Below are 25,534 nucleotides of genomic sequence, written 5' to 3' on the forward strand. Positions count from 1 at the left end.
CTCTGCATCCAGAACATTCGGGCAGCTGCCACAAAACAGCATATTTCCTGACGTGTCATTGGTAATAAACCAGGCTGTGAACACACCACTCTGGGCCTCAGGGCTGGGCCGGCCTCTGACTCTGGAATCCTGCTGTGGTCTGGGGGCTGGCCCTTGCTGTTTGACCAGTACTCGTGCTGCTCCACCTTGGCTGGGTCTTGCAGCTTTCCCCAGCCCACTGCATGATGCTCATCTTTGCTGTTGTAGCCAACCAGCTGCCACAGTGCCATCACTTGGTAAGGCCAAGGTTGGGGCCCGACCTTTGGCCACCCACTGCCACCACATGGTCGGTGGCCTGCAGCCAGTTCAAGGCAGCAGCAGGCAGAGGGGTGAGGCCTGAGGCCTAAAGCTGGAACCCTGGAATATTGAGCTGCCAGTCCTACCCCTCATGCAACCAAGTCTCACTACTGGCTACAACGTCATATTTCCAGATATTGATCCATACCCTAAGATCATCTGCCTTTCCTATGATACTTGTTGCATTGAAATATACACAGCTCAGGACACTAGTCTTACCGTGCTCAACCTTTTGATTCCTGACTTTATCTGAGGTCTAATTAACAACTGCCTCCACAACCTCTCCACTATCTGTTCTGGCACTCTGGTTCCCATTCAAACCTTCACACTAGGATATTAGTTCCTTTCCTGTACAGGTCCCACTTTCCCTGGAAGAGAGCCCAATGATGCAAAAATTTTATGCCCTCCCTCCTACACCTTCTCCTAAGCCAAGTATTAAACTGTGTAATCTTCCAAGTTCTGGCCTCACTAGCATGTGGCATGGGTAGAAATCCTGAGATCACAACCCTCGAGGTCCTCCCTTTTCTGGGCCAAAGGGCCTGTATTGTGCTGTAGGTTTTTAATGTTTAACTTAGCACCTAATTCCCTGAAATAACTTTGCTGTACCTTGTCACTCTTCCTACCTATGTCATTGGCACCTACATGGACCACGACCTTAGGATGTTCACCCTAAGAATTCCTAAGATGTTCACCTTAAGAATACTGAAGACTCGATCCTAGATGTCCTGGACCCTGGCACCTAGGAGACAACATACCATCCCGGAAACTTGTTCTCATCCATAGAACCTCCTTTCTCTTCCCCTGCCTAATGAATCCCCATCACCACAGTATGCTTCTTCTTCTCCCTTCCCTTCTGAGTCACAGAACCAGACTCCTTGTCAGAGACCTGAATGCTGTGACTTTACTCTGCTAGGTCATCGCCCCCTAACAGTATCCAAAATGGTATACCTGTTTAGATAGATAGATAGATAGATACTTTATTCATCCCCATGGGGAAATTCAACATTTTTTCCAATGTCCCATACACTTATTGTAGCAAAAACTAATTACATACAATACTTAACTCAGTATAAATATGATATGCATCTAAAATCACCCTCTCAAAAAGCATTAATAAATAGCTTTTAAAAAGTTCTTAAATAGTCAGCGCCCTTCGCTCTGCTACCGATGTCATACTCTCCAGTTCTGTGCCCACGACAGAGCCCGCCTTCCTTACCAGCTTATTAAGACGTGAGGCGTCCCTCTTCTTAATGCTGCCTCCCCAACACACCACCACAAAGAAGAGGGCGCTCTCCACAACTGACCTATAGAACATCTTCAGCATCTCACTACAAACATTGAATGACGCCAACCTTCTAAGGAAGTACAGTCGACTCTGTGCCTTCCTGCACAAGGCATCTGTGTTGGCAGTCCAGTCTAGCATCTCGTCTAACTGCACTCCCAGATACTTGTAGGTCTTAACCTGCTCCACACATTCTCCATTAATGATCACTGGCTCCATATGAGGCCTAGATCTCCTAAAGTCCACCACCATCTCCTTGGTCTTGGTGATATTGAGACACAGGTAATCTGAGTTGCACCATATCACAAAGTCCTGTATCAGTTTCCTATACTCTTCCTCCTGTCCATTCCTGACACACCCCACTATAGCCGTGTCATCAGCGAACTTCTGCACATGGCAGGACTCCGAGTTATATTGGAAGTCTGATGTGTACAGGGTGAACAGGACCGGAGAGAGTACGGTTCCCTGCGGCGCCCCTGTGCTGCTGACCACCGTGTCAGACCTACAGTCTCCCAACCGCACATTTACCAGTATATTGTATACTATATTATTTATTTATTTACTATCTTTTTTTGTACTTGCATAGTTCTCTTCTATTGCATATTGGTTATCAGAATCAGGTTTATTAACACTTGCATGTGATGTGAAATTTGTTAACTTTTTTCCAATCTTTCTGTGTGGTTTTTCAAGGATTCTGTTGTACTTCTTCAATCTACTGTGAATGCCCACACGAAAATGAATCTCAGGGTAGCATTTGTTGATATATACATATGTATTTTGATAATAAATTTACTTTGAACTTGAAGCGAATTGGGTGGGAGTCAGAATTGCAGTTGCTTACAACTCTCTGATGCAGAGTTGGTGAATTAAGATAACCACACAGACATACATAAATATTATTGAAAGGCAAGGTGTTCCACTGGGAAAAACCTGCCTAGTTTTACCTTTGCTTGTCCAGTCATGAATGTAAATGCTGGCAGTGGCCACTTTACTATGAACCTCCCATACCTAATAAAGTGGCCATTGGTCTGTGGTCTTCTACTGCTGTAGCCCATCCACTTCAATGTGTGTTCAGAGGTGCTCCTCTGCATGCCACTGTTGTAACGTGTGCTTATTTGAATTACTGTTGTCTTCCTGTCAGCATGAATCAATCAGGCCATTCTCCTCTGATTTGCTCTCATTTACTCACAGAACTGCTGCTCACTGGGCATTATTTTGGTTACTTGCACCATTCTAGTTGTGCGTGAAAATCCCAGAGGATCAGCAGTTTCCAAGATACTCAAATCACCCCATCTGTTACCAATAACTGTTCCGTGGCTACAGTCACTTAGAACACATTTCTTCCCCATCTTAACAACAACTGAACCTCTTGACCATGTCTGCATGATTTTATGCATTATGTTACTGCCACATGACATGGCTAGCTGATTAGATATTTGCTTGCATTAACGAACAGGCGTACGTAATAAAATGGCCACAGGGAGTATATTTCGTATTTCTTTAACTTCAGTCTTATCAATTTATAGGTGAAACCCGATCAGCTGATTGACTACCTGCAGCAAAAGAAAACCGAAGGGCACACCATCATTGGAGTGGAACAGACAGCCAACAGCCAGGATCTTGCTCACTATTGTTTCCCAGATAAGACCGTGTTGTTGCTGGGGTAAGTTATACCTCCTTAGTATATTGAACAGATGTGGTTAACAGGGATCATGGTCTTGTTCCCTTTGTAAAATGTCTGCTATTAAAGGGTAAGTGAGCAATCTTTTCATATATCCACACATGGAATGAAAGAGTTAACCTTGTATAGATTAATGTATCTAGAAAATATCCCAATTTACTTTGCCAGTTGTATTTCTTAGTGTTATTTTCAACTCTGGGTGCTCCAATTACCTTCCCCACCCAAAAGACATGGGTTGGTATGTTAAATAGCCGCTGTAGATTGCCCTGGTGTAGGTGGGTAACAGTATGTGTGGCATGTTGTAGGGAGAATAGGTCTCAGGGGAAATTAATAGGGAAATGCGATAGTCTGATTGGACTTCTATGCCTGTCACTGCAGAGACACTGAACTTGATGACATGGTGACTGAAGTTGGTGTCTTTACTCACCACAACAAGCAGGCAATTTTCATAGAATATCTGAAATACAAAATACATCATATTTTATAACCTTAAGATCAAAGATAACAGTGGGTGATTCAGTACAATTTCAATAGTTATAGTGACATGATTTCTTTCAATATTTTGTATTGACAATTTTCCTTTAAATTACATACATTTGTGGGAGACGTCTGTGAATGTTCAAATACCTATGTTGGGACAAAGTAATTCACAGGAATGTTATAAAAGTTTCTCAGGACAGAGGTCCCAGGGACACAAAATTAATGAATGTTGTTAGGGTGAACAATGAGTACACAAATTGATTGCTTTTACCTGTGACGATGTTTGATATGGAAAGTGACAACATCACTCTGGTCTACCCTCTTAAATTCGAATTACAATAACTTAGCCCACACCTTCCTTGTTTGATGCAGGCCGATTAATTTATAAAGTTTGGCTGATGCATGAGAGCGTCTCATGGTCACTTCACTTTACAAACCATACCTCTTACCAGCCAACCCACTTCTGTGCTCCACAAACCTATTTATTTTAACTCTAAACCAATTACTACTTGCAATTTACATTAAGAACTGAGGACTGGTTTTTGTTTGAATTAATATCTGATATAAAGGCAGTCCCCGAGTTACAAACGAGTTCCGTTCTTGAGTCCTTCTTTAAGTCAGATTTGTATGTAAGTCGGAACAAGTACATCCGGTATTATTTAGTGTCAGTCAAACATTTGTCTTAGTATATAGTATATATTTTACCTTTCTATGCATATAAAACACTTAAGAAACATATGTATTCCAATAATTAAACCACGCGTTGCTTAGTAATAATTATAGCTTGCATCAGGGCAGGGCCTTTCACATACTCCATTATTCTCACTTTATCCTTTATCCTTTAAAATTGTTCTGATCGTTGACCAACTGTAGCCTAATGCTTTTCCAATGACCGATGACGTTTCACCTCTTTCCAAACGCTTTATTATTTCCACTTTATTTTCAATCGTGATTGTTTCCTGTCAATGGAACAGAAACACTGTGGGTGGCAGGTCTCGAGCTCTGCCGGGTCCTAATGACCACCACACTGAATTCTCCTGGTCCTAAAGTCCACTGCACTGAGACAGGTTAAATGGGACAAGTGGGGGCGGTGCTGGGTTTGGGTTTGGGTATTTGATCCTCTATAATATTCCGCGTGTGAATTTGAACTGGAGGTGGCAGTGTTTTTTTTTTACGAGGTCGAGTTGTGAGCTCGACATCAACCAGGCACAGATGGATAACGTGCTTGGGAGCGATCTGTCACTGGATTGAACACAGGAACCTCCATTCTCGAGCACAGCGCTGATCTCACTGCGCCACCAGCCGACGGGAAAAGGGGTGGGCGGTCAGGGTAAGTTTTGCTAAGAAAAATTTAAGTCAAATACAAAGTTACACACTCAACACAGTGTCAACAGCAACGACTTAAAATGGCGGACGGCGTTCTCCTTCCTTGGTTCGTAAGTACGAGTTGTTCGTAAGTCAGAAGTTCGTAACCTGTATTCACATAACTCCAGAATATTCCCTAACAGTTGGGAAGTTGGGAAGTATTTCAACCACATTAAAATTTCATTCCTGATTTTTAAAAAGTTGTTATTTTGCATGTTGAATTTCACCCAGTGAAAGCAGAGACTCAGGCCTTATAGTAGCTGTGAGTCGAGTCAGTATAATTTACTGGATACTGACCTATTAACCCCAAGCATAGAGTCCAATAAGGTTTCATGCTGTAGTAGCCGGGGGTATTAGTGGGGATACCTGTTCAATGCTTCCAATGACGTGCATCTCAAATAGCCTCTGACAACCAAGTCCTGCTGTGGGCCATCATATGTGGCTTAGCTACTATTCCAGTGGAACTGTTTCTACTGACAGGAGATGGGGCAAAGGCGGCTTGCTGGCACCTTAAAACTAGTTGTTTCGAACAGATGGGGCTCATCAGCTGTGGTTGAAAGCTCACCGAGCAAAAGGAAAACTCAACTTCAAACCTTCGCTGCCTTGCAGCAATGTCCACTCATGGGGAAGGCTTCGGGAGTAAACCCCAAGGAATAATCCAGAGCTGGAGTCCCGAAGGCAGTCCTATATTGAGTTCATTGCAGTTTAGCAACTCCTGCGATGTTGCTGGTGCCAAACTATCAGTCTCTGCTGTTCTTTTGGATCCAATAGCAGTGAGGAGAGGATACATAGACAATGGTTTTCTCTTCATATTATGCACCCTGACTTGCATATCACAGAGCAGCTGGGCACAGCCTCCATGTTCAACCTTAACAAATGGAGGACTTCTGAGGGTCCCATAAAGGCAGATAAGTCTCAGGAAGGTCTTGGACTTGGGCATCAAAATCAACAGTTGAATTTATTGTCATATGCTTGGGTGCAATAAAAAGCTTGCTTGCAGAAGCATCATATATCCATATAACAATTACAGCACAGAAACAGGCCATCTCGGCCCTTCTAGTCTGTGCCGAACACTTACTCTCACTTAGTCCCACCGGCCTGCACTCAGCCCATAACCCTCCATTCCTTTCCTGTCCATATAACTATCCAATTTTTAAAAAATGACAATATTGAACCTGCCTCTACCACTTCTACTGGAAGCTCGTTCCATACAGCTACCATGCTCTGAGGAAAGAAGTTCCCCCTCGTGTTACCCCTAAACTTTTGCCCCCTAACTCTCAACTCATGTCCTCTTGTTGAATCTCCCCTACTCTCAATGGAAAAAGCCTATCCACGTCAACTCTATCTATCCCCCTCATAATTTTAAATACCTCTATCAAGTCCCCCCTCAACCTTCTACGCTCCAAAGAATAAAGACCTAACTTGTTCAACCTTTCTCTGTAACTTAGGTGCTGAAACCCAGGTAACATTCTAGTAAATCTTCTCTATACTCTCTCTATTTTGTTGACATCTTTCCTATAATCCGGTGACTAGAACTGTGCACAATATTCCAAATTTGGCCTCACCATTTGCCTTGTACAATTTTAACATTACATCCCAACTCAATGCTCTGATTTATAAAGGCCAGCATAAGATTCTAGCATGGATAAAGCAGTGGGTGATTGTCAGGAGGTAAAGTGGGAATGAAAGGAGCCTTTTCTGATTGGCTGTTAATGACTAGTGGTGTTCCACAGAGGCTATGTTGGGACATCTTCTTTATAAGTTATATGTCAATGACTTGGATGACAGTATTAATAGTGTTGTAGCAAAGTTTGCAGATGATACCAAGATAGATGAAGGGGCAGTTAGTTTTGAGGAAGGACTTAGACAAATTAGGATAATGGGCAAAGAATTGGCAGATGGAATACAGTGTTGGGAAGTATATGATCATGTACTGTGGTAGAAGAAATAAAAACAAAGACTATTTTCTCAATGGAGAGAAAATACAAAAATCTGAGGTGCAGAGGGGCTTGTGAGTCCTTGTGTAGGATTCCCTAAAGATTAATTTGCAGGTTGAGAATTTGCAGGTGAAGAAGGCAAATGCGAGGTTAGCATTCATTTCAAGAGGACAAGAATATATAAAAGCAAGGATGTTAAGTTGAGGCTTTATAAAGGACTGGTGAGGCCTCACATGGAGTATTGAGAGCATTTTGGGGCCCCTTAGAAAGGATGTGCTGAAACTGGAGAGGGCTCAAAAGAGGTTCACAAAACTAATTTGTTACCACTGGTGGCTGTGAAGACCAAATGTTTATGTATATTTAAGGCAGAGGTTGATAGATTCTTGATTGGTCAGGGTATGAAGGGATACGGGAGAAGGTTGGTGAATGGGGTTGAGACGAAAAATGGTTCAGCCATAGTGATATGGCAGAGCAGACTCGATGAGCCAAATGGCCTAATTCTCCTCCTATATCTTATGGTCTTATATACATAGATTGATTGTATGTCCATCAAGTGATGCTAGATACATGAGTGTCTGTAGATAAGGTGACTCTGACAGGAAATACTAAAGTAATGGTTGGAGGTGTGGAGGGATGGGTTGAGGTGTTGATTAGCCTTACTACTTGGGAGAAGTAACTGCTTTTGAGTCTGATGGCTCTGGCATGGATTTGAACCAGGTAAAACAGGTACCTGCTGTTTCACATCTGTGCATTACCAATATGTATTTAACCTCATATTTCTATACTGAGCTTATCTCCCACAGTGGCAGTTGTATCCTGGATATTTTAGGTTGTGCAATTAATTCTTTCAATGGATTACTACTTAGATATGTTTAGGGCTTTTACACTGAAGTGATTGTGATTCACAGAATTGTTGATATGCAAAGTAAACAAAGTGTGAAAATTGATTTAAAATGTCAACTGTTAACATGATCTTGGTCAGAGTAGTGAACTAATATTATTGTCAAAAGAATTACCTGAGTGATAGCAAATGAAACAATCTAAGAGTACTGCATGTGGGCAACAGATGGTGACAAGCGTTCTTTTTGTGTCTTTTATTTTTATTGGACCTGAACACTACGTCACTATTTTTGTTCTCTTTTTGCAATATTTAATTTTTAATTTTGTCTTTTTATTGTAATTTATAATGTTTTTATGTATTACACTGCGGCACTGCTGCGAAACAACATATTCCCAAACCAAAAGCCGTGGATGTACCAGGAGGTACATCATCTGCTGAAGGCTAGATCTGTGGCATTTAAGTCTGGCAACACAGGCGTGTACCAGAAAACCAGGTATGATTTGCGAAGGGCTCTTTCAAGGGCGAAGAGACCATTTTGAATGAGGTTAGAGGTGACATCAGATGTATGACAACTCTGGCAGGGACTGCAAGACATTACTTTCTACAAAGCGAAACCTAATAGCACGAATAACAGTGATGCTTCACTACCAGATGAACTCAATGCCTTCTATGCACGCTTTGAAAGGGTGAACACAACTACAGCTGAGAAGATCCCTGCTGCACCTGATGACCTTGTCATCTCCATCTCAGAGGCCAATGTTTGGCTGTCACAAGGTGGAAGGTCCTGATGGAGTACCTAATAAGGCTCTAAAATCCTGTGGCAACCAAATGGTATTCAAGGACATTTTCAACTTCTCACTGCTACAGGCAGAAGTTCCCACTTGCTTCAAAAAGGCAACAATTATACCAGTGCCTAAGAGAAATAATGTGAGCTGCCTTAAAGACTATCACCCGGTAGCGCTCACACCTACAGTGATGAAATGCTTTGAGAGGTTGGTTATGACTGGACTGAACTCCTGCCTCAGCAAGGACCTGGACCCACTGCAATTTGTCTATCACCACAATAGGTCAACGGCAGATTGAATCTCAATGGCTCTTCACATAGACCACCTGGACAACACAAACACCTAGGTCAGGATGCTGTTCATCAACTATAGCTCAGCATTTAACAACATCATTCCCACAATCCTGACTGAGAAGTTGCAGTACCTGGGCTTCTACCTCCCTCTGCAATTGGATCCTCGACTTCCTAACTGGAGGACCACAATCTGTGCGGCTTTGTGATAACATATCCTCCTTGCTGACAGTCAGTACTGGTGCACCTCAGGGGTGTGTGCTTAGCCCACTGCTCTACTCTCTATACCAACGACTGTGTGCCTAGGCATAGCTCAAATACCATCTTGTAGCGGTGTGCTACACATAGCGCTGAAATAACGACACACAGTCGGTGAGTTGCAGTTGCAAAAGAGATTTATTCAAACTTCGCAGCCTTGCTTTAAAGCCTTCCTGTTCCCGCCCTCCTCAGGCGGGAATGCTGTAGGGGGCACATTTTCACAGTCCCGTCCCGCGCGTGGGCTTTTCCCCTTGCCGGTGAAGAAAGCCTGGCGCCCTTTTTGGGGCCGGCCTCAATGACGGCGCGCGCCACTTTGTGAGCCGGTTCGAGTGCGCTGGGAAGAGGGTCGCCACATAACCCCCCCCAGAACCGGTGATACACCCCCCCCAATGTCCTCTGTTTGGGAGGTCTGCCTCTGCGCTGAGGTGTCTGAATCTCAACCGGCTGCGCCAAGTCCACGTTGGCCGGTTTGAGTCGGTCCACTGTGAAAACCTCCTCTTTCCCCCCAATGTCCAGCACGAATGTGGACCCATTGTTTCTGATCACCGTAAACGGCCCCTCGTAGGGCCATTGTAGTGGTGTCCGGTGTCCGCCCCGTCGTACAAAAACAAACTTACAGGTCTGCAGGTCTTTGGGTACGCAGGTCGGGCTCTGCCCATGCTGTGAAGTGGGTATGGGGGCCAGGTTACCGAGCCTCTCACGTAGTCTGTCCAGGACTGCTGCGGGTTCTTCCTCTTGCCCCCTTGGGGCTGGTATGAACTCTCCTGGGACGACCTGGGGTGTGCCGTACACCAACTCGGCCGACGAGGTGTGCAGATCCTCTTTGGGCGACATGCGGATTCCGAGCAGGACCCAGGGAAGCTCGTCCACCCAGTTAGCTCCTCGCAGGCGGGCCATGAGAGCCAACTTCAGGTGACGGTGGAAACGCTCCACTAGTCCGTTCGACTGTGGGTGGTAGGCAGTTGTGTGGTGCAGCTGTGTCCCCAAAAGGCTGGCCATAGCTGACCACAGGCTGGAGGTGAACTGGGCGCCTCTGTCGGAGGTAATATGGGCCGGTACACCAAAGCGAGATACCCGGGTTGTAATCAGTGCTCGGGCGCAGGATTCGGAGGTAGTATTGGTGAGCGGGACTGCCTCTGGCCATCTTGTGAACCGGTCTACGATAGTTAGGAGGTGCCGCGCTCCTCACAACACTAGCAGGGGGCCTCCGATATTCACATGAATGTGGTCGAAATGCCGGCGGGTGGGGTGGAACTGCTGCGGCAGGGCTTTGGTGTGCCGCTGCACCTTGGCTGTTTGGCAGTGCATGCATGTTTTGGCCCATTCACTGACCTGCTTGCGGAGTCCGTGCCAAATGAACCTGTTGGCTACCATCTGGACGGTTGACCTGATGGAGGGGTGCACTAAGTTGTGAATGGAGTCGAAAATGCACCGCCGCCAGGCTGCTGGGACGATGGGGCGGGGTTGGCCTGTGGTTACGTCACAGAGAAGGGTCCTCTCACCTGGGCCTACGGGAAGGTCCTGGAGCTGCAAACCAGAGACTGCAGTTCTGTAACTAGGGATCTCCTCATCTGCCTGCTGTGCCTCCGCCAGTGCTTCATAGTCTACCCCCGGGACAGGGCTTGGATGTTAGGTCTGGAGAGAGCGTCCGCCACGACGTTGTCCTTTCCCGAGACATGCCGGACATCTGTCGTGTATTCGGAGATGTAGGACAGATGTCGCTGCTGGCGGGACGACTAGGGGTCAGATGCTTTCATGAACGCAAAGGTAAGCGGTTTGTGGTCCGTGAATGTGGTGAAGGGCCTACCTTCTATGAAGTACCAGAAATGCCAGATTGCCAGGTATAGCTCCAACAGTTCCCGGTTGAAAGCACTGTATTTGAGCTCGGGTGGTCGTAGGTGTTTGCTGAAGAACACCAGGGGTTGCCAGCGACCCCTGATGAGTTGTTCCAGCACTCCACCGACTGCCGTGTTGGATGCGTCCACTGTGAGGGCGGTATGGACGTCCGTTCTGGGGTGCACTTGCATCGCGGCGTTTGCCAAGGCTTCTTTGGTTTTAACGAAAGCGGCTGCGGACTCCTCGTCCCAGGTAATGTCCTTGCCCTTACCCGACATCAGGGCGAACAGGGGGCTCATGATTCGGGCTGCTGAGGGGAGGAAGCGATGGTAGAAATCCACCATACCCACGAATTCCTGCAGGCCTTTAATTGTGTTGGGTCGGGGGAAGTGGCGGACCGCGTCTACCTTGGCGGGCAGAGGGGTTGCCCCGTCTTTAGTAATCCTGTGGCCCAGGAAGTCAATGGTGTCAAGCCCGAACTGGCATTTGGCCAAGTTGATTGTTAGGCCGTATTCACTCAGTCGGGCATAGAGTTGACGGAGGTGGGACAGATGCTCCTGATGACTACTGCTGGCTATGAGGATGTCGTCCAAATAGATGAAAGCGAAGTCCAGGTCGCGTCGCACCGCGTCCATTAACCGCTGAAACGTCTATGCGGCATTCTTTAGGCCGAACGGCATGCGGAGGAACTGAAAAAGGCCGAAAGGGGTGATGAGTGCCGTTTTGGGGACGTCGTCCGGATGCATTGGGATTTGATGGTATCCCCGGACGAGGTCTACCTTGGAGAAGATCCGTGCGCCATGCAGGTTTGCTGCAAAGTCCTGAATGTGTGGCACAGGGTAGCGGTCCGGTGTTATAGCCTCATTCAGCCTGCGGTAGTTGCCGCATGGTCTTCAGCCCCCTGTTGCTTTGGGAACCATGTGCAGGGGGGAGGCCCATGGGCTGTCAGACCGCCGTATGATCCCCAATTCCTCCATCCTCTTGAACTCCTCCTTCACCAGTCGGAGCTTGTCCGGGGGAAGCCTTCGAGGACGGGCGTGGAGGGGTTGTCCCTGGGTCAGGATGTGGTGCTGTACTCCGTGTCTGGGCATGGCTGCCGTGAACTGCGGTACCAGAACCAATGGGAAATCCGCCAGGACTCTGGTGAAGTCGTTGTCGGACTGCATGATGGAGTCTAGGTGTGGGGTCGGCAACTGGGCTTCACCCAGGGAGAACGTTTGAAAGGTCTCAGCGTGGACCAGTCTCCTCCCTTGCAGGTCGACCAGTAGGCTGTGAGCTCGCAAAAGATCCGCTCCCAGGGACAGTTGGGCTATGGCGGCCAGTGTGAAGTCCCACGTGAACCGACTGGAGCTGAACTGTAGCCGCACCGTATGGGTGCCGTAGGACCTTGCTGTGCTGCTGTTCGCGGCCCTCAGGGTGGGACCTGGTTCTCTGTTGCGGGTGTCGTAACTCATCGGAGGTAAGACGCTGATCTCGGCTCCGGTGTTGACCAAAAAGCGGCGTCACGCCTGCTTGTCCCAGACATACAGGAGGCTATCCCGATGGCCAGCCGCCGTAGCCATCAGCGGCGGCTGGCCCTGGTGTTTCCCGGGAACTTGCAGGGCAGGCGACAGCAGCGGGCTTCTGCGCCCCACCGCTGGTGGTAGAAGCACCATTGTTGGTTGGTCTCCGCACCCCAGCCTCTGGGGTTAGTGGGCTCTGCTGCCGGGCCTGGTCTGGTCTGCTGCTGGGAGCGTGGCTTGGTGATCTGTGCGACGGACGCCCCACTCTCCTTCTTGGCTTTCCACAGCACATCTGCCCGGGCCGCCACCTTCCAGGGGTCACTGAAATCTGCGTCGGACAGCAGCAGGCGTATGTCCTTGGGCAGCTGCTCTAGGAACGCCTGCTCAAACATGAGGCAGGGCTTGTGTCCATCAGCCAGGGCCAGCATCTCGTTCATCAACACCGACGGTAGCCTGTCTCCCAAACCATCCAGGTGCAGTAAGCGGGCAGCTCCCTCGCGCCGTGAGAGTCCGAAAGTCCTTATGAGCAAGGCTTTGAATTCTGTGTATTTGCCGTCCTCTGGGAGTGACTGTATGAACTCCTCAACCTGGGCGGCTGTCTCCTGGTTGAGGGAGCTCACCATGTAGAGCTCACGTGTGGCATCCGAGGTTATCTGCCGAACGTGGAATTGGGCTTCTGCTTGCTGGAACCATAGGTGAGGTCACAGCATCCAGAAGCTTGGCAGTTTTAACGAAACTGCATGAACAAATGTGGCGTCATTCATCTCCGGTCCAAATATCGTTTGGGCTGTCGGGGTCACCAATTGTAGCGGTGTGCTACACACAGTGCTGAAATAACGACACGCAGTCGGTGAGTTGCAGTTGCAAAAGAGATTTATTCAAACTTCGCGGCCTCGCTTTAAAGCCTTCCTGTTCTCGCCCTCCCCGGGCGAGAATGCTGTAGGGGGCACATATTCACAGTCCTGTCCCGCGCACGGTGAAGAAAGCCTGGTGCCCTTTTTGGGGCCGGTCTCAGTGCCGGCGCACGCCACTTTGTGAGCCGGTTCGAGTGCGCTGGGAAGTGGGTCGCCACAATCTATAAATTTTCTGACAATACAACCATTGTTGGTAGAATCTCAGGTGGTGTCGAGAGGGTGTATAGGAGCGAGATATGCCAACTATTGGAGTGGTGCTGCAGCAACAACCTGTCACTCAACGTAAGTAAGACGAAAGAGCTGACTGTGGATTTCAGGAAGGGTAAGACAAAGGAACACATACCAATCCTCATAGAGGGATCAGAAGTGGAGAGAGTGAGCAGTTTCAAGTTCCTGGGTGTCAAGATCTCTGAGCACCTAACCTGTTCCCAACATATCGATGCAGTTATAAAGAACGCAAGACAGTGACTATACTTTATTAGGAGTTTGAAGAGATTTGATATGTCAAAAAATACACTCAAAAACTTATATAGATGTACTGCGGAGAGTATTCTGACAGGCTGCATAACTATCTGGTATGGGGGGTCGGGGTGGGAGTGGCTACTGCACAGGACTGGAAGAAGCTGCAGCAGTTGTAAATTTAGTCAGCTCCTTCTTGGGAACTAGCCTACAAAGGACCCAGGACATTTTCAAGGACTGGTGTCTCAGAAAGGCAGCATCCATTATTAAGGACCTCCAGCACCCAGGGCATGCCCTTTTCTCACTGTTACCATCAGGTAGGAGGTACAGAAGCCTGAAGGCACATACTCTGCAATTCAGGAACAGCTTCTTCCCCTCAGCCATCTGATTCCTAAATGGACATTGAACCCACAAACACTACCTCACTATTTTTAATATATATTATTTCTGGTTTTTTGCACTGTTTTTAATCTATTCAATATACGTATACTGTAATGGATTTACTTATTATTATCATTATTTTTCATCTATATTATGTATTGCATTGAACTGTTGCTGCTAAGGTAACAAATTTCACTACACATGCTGGTGATAATAAACCTGATTCTGATTCTGATGTTAAACCTGATTCTGGGGATAAAATGTAAGAGACCACCTGGAAGAAATCATCCTGAAGGTTGTACTGTATTCCAGTCTGTTTTGGGAGCAGGGAATTGATAAAATCAAGGCATGCAATTTTAGCACAAGAGAAATGAGATTGTTACACTTGCCAGGATTGTATTATTTTTCTTCAGCAAAACCCTTCACTGCTGAGGGAGTGTCAGGTATTTGAATCTGGGTGAGATTGTTTGAGATCAAATTATAAAGAAAATCCTCTTCTACTGTATGCCAAGTAATGTTAATAATGTCAATATGAAATAATTAATTTCTGATGCAGGGCCTCAGCCCGAAATGTTAACTCTTTACTTTTTTTCATAGATGCCGCCTGGCCTGTTGAGTTCCTCCAGCATTTTGTGTTTGTTCCTTAAATTTCCAGTAGCTACAGATTTTCTCTTGTTTGTAATTAAATTTTAGCCTTTTTCTTATGCCAGAATTGTTACTGTACACTCTAGCAAGACAGCTGGTGGGCTTCTAGCAGAAATGTCATTAACAAAGATCCCTTTGTGCGTGTGTATAGACACTGACAAAAGCAGACACTCTCTTTCACACGTGCGCACACACACACAGATAGAGACACACACACTTTGAAGTTTAAATTGTTTTCTTCTCTTAGGTGAAACTTAAACAGTTGTTTATTATAATATAGACAATAATTAAAATAAAAATAATTATGCAGCATTGTTATTGGGAATCATTTGCAATGAAGTCAATCAGGAATCCTGCCCAAGGATGAAAGTAATTAGAAAATCCCAATGCCTGGTTTACGGAAGAAAATTTGCTTGTCATGGAACTGTTTCATACTTATTTTGATTGATCGCAAGAAATCGTACCACAAATTTGTTTTACAGAAAGCCATGTGACAGAACATATAAACTCTTTGCATTCCTTTTAATACTTGGCGATGATTACAAAAGTGGTTTATAGAACTTGTGAGTTGTACAGAGAAATTCCATCTAGGAATTGGCAATTGTATTTAAATAGGAGCTGACATCAAATAAATGCTTCAAACACCAATGACTTAATACGAGTTCTAAGCCCACAATAAGTCAATATTTTTATTACTTGCACTTAGTCTTATAATATCTTATCTTTATATAATATCATAATGGTGATTGTCCATCGTGTCCAATGATGACAGGAAACCTGTGCAGGAGAGTTTTTAAAGTGGAAAAGCCATTGTACGGGGCAGTTCCACTCTCTTGACCTCAGAAGTCCAGATCCAGTGGTATGAGCAAGTGTCGTAAACTGGGGTCTTCACTGCTTGCAATGGATGACCATGATGTCCTCTGTCTCATCAGCTCAGTCCGCTGGAGCTGACTTCACATGCTTGGACGGGTTGTTGGCTACCCTCACCTGCTTTAGCCTGCCTATCATAATGGTATATTAGGGTGTGGACCTGACCTTGCTGGAGCTTAGAAGAATGGGGGGGGGGCGGGAATCTTATTGAAACCCATTGAATATTGAAAGTCCTAGATAGTGTGGATGTGGAGAGGATATTTCTTATGAGTGAGTCTAGGACCAGAGGGCACAATCTCAAAATAGAGTGACATCCATTCATACCAGCAATGTGAAGGAATTCCTTTAGCCAGAGTGTGGTGAATCTGTGGAATTCTGAATCAGGATCAAGTTTAATATTACCGGCATATGTCATGAAATTTGTTGTCTTAGCAGCAGCAGTACAATGCAATACACGATAATACAGAAAAAGATAAGTAGGTCAATTACAGAAAGTATATATATGAATATTCAACAGAAGCTTAAAATAGTGCAAAAACAGAAATAATATTAAAAAAGTGAGATAGTGTTCATGGGTTCAGTGGCCATTTAGGAATCGGATGACAGAGGGGAAGAAGTTGTTCCTGAATCACTGAGTGTGCACCTTCAGGCTTCTGTATCTACTACCTGATGGTAACAGTGAGAAAAGGGCATACCCTGGGTGCTGGAGGTCCTTAATAATGGACTCTGCCTTTCTAAGGCACTGCTCCTTAAAGATGTCTTGGATACTATGGAGGCTGGTACCCAAGATGGAGCTGACTAATTTTATAATTTTCTGTCAATCTTGTGCAGTAGCCCCACCATACTAGACAGTGATGCAGCCTGTCAGAATGCTCTCCATGGTACATCTGTAGAACTATTCAAGTGTTTTAGGTGACAAACCAAATCTTCTCAAACTCCTAATGAAACTTAGCTGCTCTCTTGCCTTCTTTATTGCTGCATTGATATGACGGGACCAGGTTAGATCCTCAGAGATCTTGACACTCAGGAACTTGAATTGCTCACTCTCTCCACTTCTGATCCCTCTACAGGGATTGGTTTGTGTTCCCTTACCTGACCCTCTCTGAAGTCAGCTCTTTGGTCTTACTGACGTGAAGTGCAAGGTTGTTGCTGCGATACCACTCCACTAGCTGGTATATCTTGCTCCTGACACCTTCTCATCTTCATCTGAGATTCTGCCAACAATGGTTGTGTCATCAGCAAACTTATATATGGTATTTGAGTTATGCCTAGCCACATAGTTATGGGTATACAGAGAGTAGAGTAGTGGGCTAAGCACACACCTCTGAGGCACACCTGTGTTGATCATCATCAAGGAGGAGTTATTAGTACCAATTTGTACAGATTGTGGTCTTTGAGGCTCCAATTGCAGAGGGAGGTAGAGAAGCCCAAGTTCTGTAGCTTATTAATCAGGAGTCTGGGAATGATGCTGAGCTGTAGTCAATGAACAGCATCCTGACATAGGTGTTTATATTCCCCAGGTGATCCAAGAGTGTGGAGAGCCATTGAGATTGCACCTGCTGTTGACCTATTGTGGCGATAGGAAAATTGCAGTGGATCCAGGTCCTTGCTGAGGCAGGAGTTCAGTCTTGTCATGACCAACCTGTCAAAGCATTTCATCACTGTAGATGTGAGTGCTACTGGGCGATAGTCATTAAGCCAGCTCACACTACTTTTCTTGGGCACTGGTATAATTGTTGCCCACATGAAGCAGTTGAGAGCTTCTAACCATAGCAGTGAGAGTTTGAAAATGTCCTTGAATACACCTGCCAATAGGTTGGCACAAGTTTTCAGAGCCTTACTAGGTACACCATCACGGCTTTCCACCTTGCAAGGATTCACCCTCCTGAAAGACAGCCTGACATCAGAGATCACAGGGTCACTGGATGCAGCAGGGATCTTCACATCTGCAGTTATATTCTCCCTTTCAAAGCGGGCATAAAGGGTGTTGAGCTCATCTGGTAGTGAAGCATTGCTGCCATTCATGCTACTGGAAGTAATGTCTTGCAAACCTGCCAGAGTTGACGTGCATCCAGTGTCACCTCAAACCTCGCTTGGAATTTTTCTTTGCTCTTGAAATAGCCCTCCACAAGTCATACCTGGTTTTCTTGTACAGAGCTAGGTTACCAGACTTAAATGCCACAGATCAAGCCTTCAGCAGACAACAAACCTAGTTCATCCATGGCTTTTGTTTTGGGAATGTACAGCAAATCTTTGTAGGCACACACTCATCCACACAAGTTTTAATGAAGTTGGTAACAACTGCAGCATACTCATCCAGGTTTGAAGATGGATCCCTGAATACAGTCCAGTCCACCAATTCAAAGCAGTCCTGTAGGTGCTCCTGTGCTTCCCTTGGCCTTACCTTCTTGGTCCTCACTACTGGTGCTGCAGTCTTCAGTCTCTGTCTATACTCAGGGAGTAGAAGTACAGCTAGGTGATCAGACTTTCTGAAGAGTGGGCGTGGAATAGCATGGTAGGCATTCTTGATGGTGGTGTAGCAATGGTCCAGTGTGTTGTTTCTTCTGGTACTACAAGTGATTTGTTGATGTTAATTATTTAGTGACTTATTAAATCCCCCAAAATGATGGGTGTGCTGTTTCGTGCCTGTTGATTACATCACTCAGTTTGTCTAGAGCCTGTTTGAGATTGGCCTGAGGTGGAATGTACACCACTACCAAAATGATCGCTGGAATTTTCCTCGGCAGATAAAATGGTTAACTTTTCATTGCAAGATATTCCAGGTCTGGTGCGCAGAATTGGGACAACACTGATACATTTGTGCACCAAGAGGAGTTGATCACAAGGCACACACCTCCACCTTTGCAGAGAGATAGCATTGCAACAGATGGGTGTAAAGGGCAAATCACTGAGTATTTTTAAAGCAGAGGTTGATGGGTTCTTGGTAAGTCAGGGTGTCGAAAGCTACAGGGAGAAAGCAGGAGATTGGAGTTGAAGGGTTAATAAATCAGCCATGATGGAATGATGGAGCAGACTCAACAGGCCAAATGGTCTAACTCTACTCCTGTGTCATATAGAAGGACTCTACAACTTCAGATTTAACACCATCACTGAATATATTTTATTTAAGATAACAATTTCATCATCAGAATTCACTTATAATTCTGTTAATGTTTGCCTGTATAAAGTGTCAGCTCTCTTCATGCAAAATATGTTTGCTCAAGATATTGGCTTGAATTAAATAAACAGCAATTCTGATTATTTATGGTTAAAAAAGCATAAGACCTTAAGACATAAGAACAAATTTAATCCATTCAGCCCAGTGAGTGTGCTCTACCATTCCTTCATGGCTGATGTATTATTCCTCTCAACCCCATTCTCCTGCCTTCTCCCTGTAACCTTTGATGCCGTTGCAAGTCAAGAACCTATCAACCTCTGTTTTAAATATACCCAATGACTTGGCCTCCACAGCCATGAATTCCACAGATTCACTACCTTCAGGCTAAAGAAATTCCTCCTTATCTCTGTTCTAAAGGGACATCCTTCTATTCTGAGAATGTGCCCTCTGATCCTAGGTTCCCTACTAAAGGAAACATCCTCTTCATGTCCATTTTATCTGGGCCTTTCAATATTTGATTGGTTGTATTTGTAATACTATTGTATTAATAAAGAGTACTCTCAGTAACAGTACGATTTTTATTCACCACCCTTGCTGTTACTCCTCTGCCTCTCAGTGCTTTGACCTTATCACGACATCATGTTAGTCACCACAAAATTCCAGCAGTTTACTGTAACTCTGAAATAAGTCTTAAAATGAGCCCATGTTTTCAGTGGGCTGGAGACAGTGATCAGCTGATCAAACCTTAAGAATAGGCTCAGATTCAGAATGGCCTCGATGGGCCAAAGAACCTGTTTCTGTGCTGTAATACCCTATGACTAATTTCCCCCCACCAACAGATTAGTAATCAACATGAACTTTTACAATAGCTTCAAGTTCACCATTACACAGAGGCTTTTTTTTGCTTCCTCCTTTAGGGAGTGAGTTGAATTTAAATTCCTCAGCATCTATTATTATTGTGTGTAGCATCCGTTAGTCTCGTGAGATCATGGATCTGTGCTTGGGGGTGTCCTCTTCAGGGCGCAGGCCTGGGTAAGGTTGTACAGAAGACTGGCAGTTGCCCATGTAGCAAGTCTCCCCTCTCCACGCCACTGATGTTGTCCAAGGGAAGGGCAAGGGCCGATACAGCTTGGCACCAGTGACGTCGCAGGAGTTGCCAGAGCGAGGTCGAAGGCAACGTCGGACTGCCTTAGGGACTCCAGCTCCGGATTTGTCCTCAGGGTTTACTCCTGAAGCCTTTACCATGAGTGGGTATGGCCGCAAGGCAGTGGAGGTTTAAAATCAGAGTTTTCCCTCTCTTAGATGGACTGCCTTCCCAGGCTGACAAGCTCCATTTACCCGAAACAGTGGTTTTAAGGTGCCAGGACCCGCCTTTGCCCCTTCTCCTGTCAGTAGAAGCAGTTCCACTGGGCTTAGAGGCTTAGCCACACGAGAAGGCCAAGGAGTTGGACTTGGTTGTCAGAGGCTATTTGAGGTGGATGCTGTGAGGAGCACTTTTAGGTAGTGGGAGCTTGTTCCCATTACCACTCCGCGGCTTGACAACCTTAGGAACCATCTATTATTATTATTATTATTATTATTATTGTAAGTTATATTTTCTCAGCTCAAGCTGGTAAAGCCTGAGGTATGGGCATAGCCAAACACATTCATTTCTCAATTCTTAGGAACTTTTGGACTACTCATTGTGGCTTTCTGTAGACTTATGTAGGCCTAATTGTTTAATGCTATTGTGTAGTGACTTTGGTATTTATTACTATTATTATTATTAAGATACAGTGTGGAGATGGTCCTTTTGGCCCTTCGAGCTGTGTTGTCCAGCCCTGAATTAACCCTTGCTTTATCAAGAGACAATTTACAATGATCAATTAACATACTGGCCAAGTGGTTAAGGTGTTGTACTAGCGATCTGAAGGTCTTGAGTTCGAGCTCCAGCCGAGGCAGCATGTTGTGTCCTTGAGCAATGCACTTAACCACACACTGCTCCAGTCCACCAAGCTGAAAATGGGTACCAACAAAATGCTGGAGATTAACCTCGCGATAGACTGGCGTCCTATCCGGGGGGGTGGGAGGGAGAGTCTCGTACTCTCAGTCACTTCACGCCACAGAAACCGGCATAAGCTCTGGCCTGATGAGCCTATAAGGCTCGAGATAGACTTTAACTTTAATTAACATACGAACCGGTACGTCTTTGAACTGTGGGAGGAAACTGGAGCATCTGGAAGAAACCCATGTGACCACAGGGAGAACGTTCAAATTTCTCACAGGCAGGAGCGGGAATTGAACCCAGGGTACTGGTACTGTAAAACATTGTGCTGACCACTGTGCTACTGTGTCACCCTATGATAATATCAATAAGTGGCAACACCGAATCATTGGATCCATACTTCTACCCCGCTATCAATCCTCTTACTGTTGCTTCCTGGTCCACCACAAATAACATTCCGTAAACCAGGCATTAGATACAGGTTGATGTCATTTATTTATCACGTGTACTTAGCCAAACAGTCTTAATATAAAGTGAGTAGAACAGGGGGCTAAGCACACAGTCATATGGTGCACCTGTGTTGATGGTGAATGTGGAGGAGACATTGCCAATCCATATTAACTAGAGTCTGTATGTGAAGAAGTAGAGGATCTGGTTGCACAGGGAGAGAGTGAACCCTCATCTTGGAGCTTAGTGATGAGTTTTGAGGGATGATAGTGTTGAATGCTGAGCTGTAGTCTATGAACAGCATCCTAATATATGCATCTTCATTGTGCAGATGTTCTAGAGTTGAGTGAAGAGCCAATGAGGTGGCATCTGCTATGGTCCTGTATGTAACAGTAGGCAAACTGGGGCAGATCCAGGTCACTCTTCAGGCAGGAATTGATAAGCTTCATGACCAGCTTCTCAAAGCACTTCACTGTGGATGTAAGTGCTACTGGAGGATAATCATTGAGGCAGGTTAGCATGTTTTTCTTGGGACTGGTATAGTTGAAGCTTGCTTGAGGCAGGTGTGTAGCTCACACTACCGAAGTGATGGGTTAAAGATATCAGTAAACACTCCATGCAGTTGATTAGAACAGGTCTTCAGTACTCAGCCAGGTACCTTCCATAGATTCATTCTCCTGAAAGATGCTCTCATGTTTTTCTTTGGGACTGATGGGTTTTGTAAGGATGCCTCCATGTTCTGTCGGTCAAAGCAAGCACAAAAGGCATCAAACACATCTGGATGCAAAACCTCATTGTCATTTATGTTGCTTGATTTTGCTTTATAAGATGTGTTTGGCATTCAAGCCTTGCCTCAGCTGTCCTGCATCCCTCTGTGATTCGACTTTAATCTGAAATTGTTATTTTGCATGTGAGGTGGCCTTTAGTCGGTCATAGCTGGGACTCTTGAATTTTTTCAGAGTGGCAGTCTGTTTTTGTTCATGATGGATATTATCTCTTTCTGCAAAAGCTGCAGGGGTTTTAAAGCTAGCCAGCTCCATTGTGAGCACTAATCTGCCCAGCATTGTGGACATATCCAAATGTGATGCCTCAAAAAGGCAGCATCCACCATTGAGGACTCCAACCACCCAGAACATGTACCTCCTGAACCATCTCATTGCTACCATCAATGAGGTACAGGAGCCTGAAGACACACACCCAACATTTTACAAACAGCTTCTTCTCTCCATTCCCCTATGAATGGTCCATGAACACAGCCTCACTGTTTTGCTCCCTTTTAGCAACATTTTAATTTTTTATGTTTCTTATTGCACCAAATAGTATTTTTTCTTTTGTACCACACTGCTGCCACAAAACAACAAATTTCACCTGATTCTGATTTATTAACAAATATCTTTAAAATACGTACTGTCAACATTTGTTGAACTGTTAACAGCCTGAATCAAGATGCCCTGCTTCGGAAGGTGTTTGTTTAGCTCCAAGCTAATTAAATGCAACATTCATCTGTTGCATAGCTGCATTCTGTGACATTTGCTGCCTGCTCCATTCCTGTCTGATTCACTTGTTACCAGGTTAAAAGTTTAACAATCTGCCCAGCTGACCCAACACCTTTATGACTTCATGCAGTCTCCTGCAGAGGTCAAACTAAACTATATTTCCCAATCATCCTTCATTTGTTTATCTAACTTCTGAAATAAATTTGATTTTTCATGCAATACCTCTGGTTTTATGTTTTGCTTTACTTCATCATACTTATGTTGTCAGTCAAAGTAAGGAGTGAAGCTGGATTTTAATGTGTGTAGATTAAGTATATGGTCGTGCTGGGAAATAGAATCCGTAGCTCTGTATTCACTAGGTGCCATGAAGAAATTGTGCTACTTACTAACCTCTACATTCAACAAACCCAAATGCTGTGATAGTCATAGAGCACTACAGCATAGATATGGGCCTTTTGGCCCATCTAGTCCATGCTGAACTTTTATCTCATCAATCTACACCTAGACCCCTTCAGACCCCTTCCAAACATCTACTTAGCCAAATTTTTCTCAAATGTTAAAACCAAATCCACGTCCACCACTTCCGCTGGCAGCTTGTTCCATATATTTGCCACCATCTTAGTGAAGAAGTTCCCTCTCATGTTCCCTTTAAACATTTCACCTTTCACCCTTAACCCATGGTTCTAGTCTTACCCTACATCAGTGGGGGGAAAAAACTTACTGATAAGTCAATTAGTCATTAGTCAATGCCATCTAATGAGAACAAGAGAGAAAAGAGAAAAATGTTCTCCATTTCCTGCACATCTGTCCTCACCCCATCCTCCACAAGTGGTCAAGGTTACCCTTGACCTTACCTACCACCCATGAGCTTCAGTAATCAGCACATCATTTTCTCTAACTTCTGCCATCTCCGACAGGATCCTACCACTAAGTACATCTTTCCTTCTCCCTCCATCCCTCCCACCCTTCAGTTTGTGACTCCTTTGTCCACTTGATGCATCCCACTAATCTCCCTCTGGGCACCAGCCCTTACACCTCCTCCCTCACTACCATTCAGGGCTCCAAAAAGTCCTTCCAGGTGAGGCAGCACTTCACCTGTAGGCCTGTCGGAGTCATCTAGTGCTCCCAGCGTGTCCTCCTCTACATTAGTGAGACCTGGCACAGATTTGGGAACTGCTTTGTCAAGCACCTTCACTCTGTCTACCGCAAGTGGCAAGATCTCTCCCGATGGTTACCCATTTCAATTCTACTTCCCATTCCCATTATGACATGCCTGTCCACAGCCTCCTCTACTAAAATGATGAAGCCTAACTCAGGTTGCAGGAGCTGTACCTCGTATTCCATCTGGAAAGCCTCCACTGATGGCATGAACATCACTTTCTTGGACTTCTGGTAAACTTTCCTGTCTTTCTTTTCCTCTTTTTTTTCCCATTCCTCATTCTGGTTACCTTCTCACCTTAGAACCATAGAACCATAGAACACTACAGCACAGCACTGGCCCTTCAGCCCTCCATGTTGTGCCGACCCATATAATCCTTAAAAAAAAGTACTAAACCCACACTACCCCATAACCCTCCATTTTTCTTTCATCCATGTGCCTGTCCAAGAGGCTCTTAAATACCCCTAATGTTTTAGCCTCCACCACCATCCCTGGCAAGTCATTCCAGGCACTCACAACCCTCTGTGTTAAAAAACAACAACAACTTACCCCTGATGTCTCCCCTAAACTTCCCTCCCTTAATTTTGTACATATCCCTCTGGTGTTTGCTATTGGTGCCCTGGGAAACAGGTACTGACTATCCACCCTATCTATGCCTCTCATAATCTTGTAGAGATTGTCTCCTCATCTGCCCATAACCTTCCTCTGATTTCCCTCCTCTTTCATTCCATGGTCCACTCTCCTTTCCTATCAGAGTCCTTCTTCAGCCTTTTACTTCTTCCACCTATCATTTCCCAGCTTCTCACTTCATCCCCCCCTCCCCCAGTGAACCACCTTTGCTCTCACCTGGTCTCACCTATCACCTACCAGCTGTACTCCCCCCCTTCCCCACCTGCTAATTCCATCTTCCCCTTCTATTCCAATCCTGATAAAGGAAATCGGCCCAAAAAGTCAACTGTTTATTCCCCTCAATATTTTCAGCATCTGCAGAATCTCTTGAGTCAGTGATAGTAAACCTGATTTTAATTTAGGTTCTGTGAGCACAGATTGTGAACAGCTGCAACCTTGCATTGATCCCTGCAGCAGTCCACTAGCCACAGCCTGCCAGTCTAAGAAAGATCTCTTGCCTTATGTTCACCCTTAGTTTTCTGTCCGACAGCCAAGTATTAATCCTTATCAGTATATTACACCCAACTCCTTGTTGACTAACCTGCTGCCTGGGACTTTATTAAAAGCCTTCTGACAATTTAAGTATCACAGCCACAGGTTCCATCTTACCAGCTCCACCAGTCACTTCTTCAAAAAGAAACTCCAATTGATGAGACAAATATGATGTCCCTTTCATAAATTAAGATTAAGAATAAGATTGACATTATGTCATATTGTACATCGAAACATACAATCAGAATCAAGTTTATTATCACCAGCATGTGTCCTGAAATTTGTTAACTTAGCAGCAGCAGTTCAG

General features: G+C 45.2%; 1 protein-coding gene across 3 annotated transcripts in view; it reads left to right on the forward strand.

Annotated features, from left to right (window-relative positions):
• Positions 1 to 25,534, forward strand: part of LOC140730748 (probable methyltransferase TARBP1) — a 384,497-nt gene that overhangs the window by 313,328 nt on the left and 45,635 nt on the right. For 2 of the 3 annotated variants that reach the window (XR_012099667.1, XM_073051592.1), the window contains one exon: positions 3,145 to 3,281. Coding sequence is in view for 1 of the 3 variants with exons in the window: in XM_073051592.1 (XP_072907693.1) it covers positions 3,145 to 3,281 (137 nt within the window). In the remaining 2 variants the exon portion in view is untranslated. Of the gene's footprint in view, positions 1 to 3,144; positions 3,282 to 25,534 lie in introns of those variants that run through there. The other variant, XR_012099666.1, reaches the window with a different exon arrangement.

This window comes from Hemitrygon akajei, chromosome 7, assembly GCF_048418815.1.
Source record: "Hemitrygon akajei chromosome 7, sHemAka1.3, whole genome shotgun sequence".
In the NCBI taxonomy this organism is placed as follows: Eukaryota; Metazoa; Chordata; class Chondrichthyes; order Myliobatiformes; family Dasyatidae; genus Hemitrygon; species Hemitrygon akajei.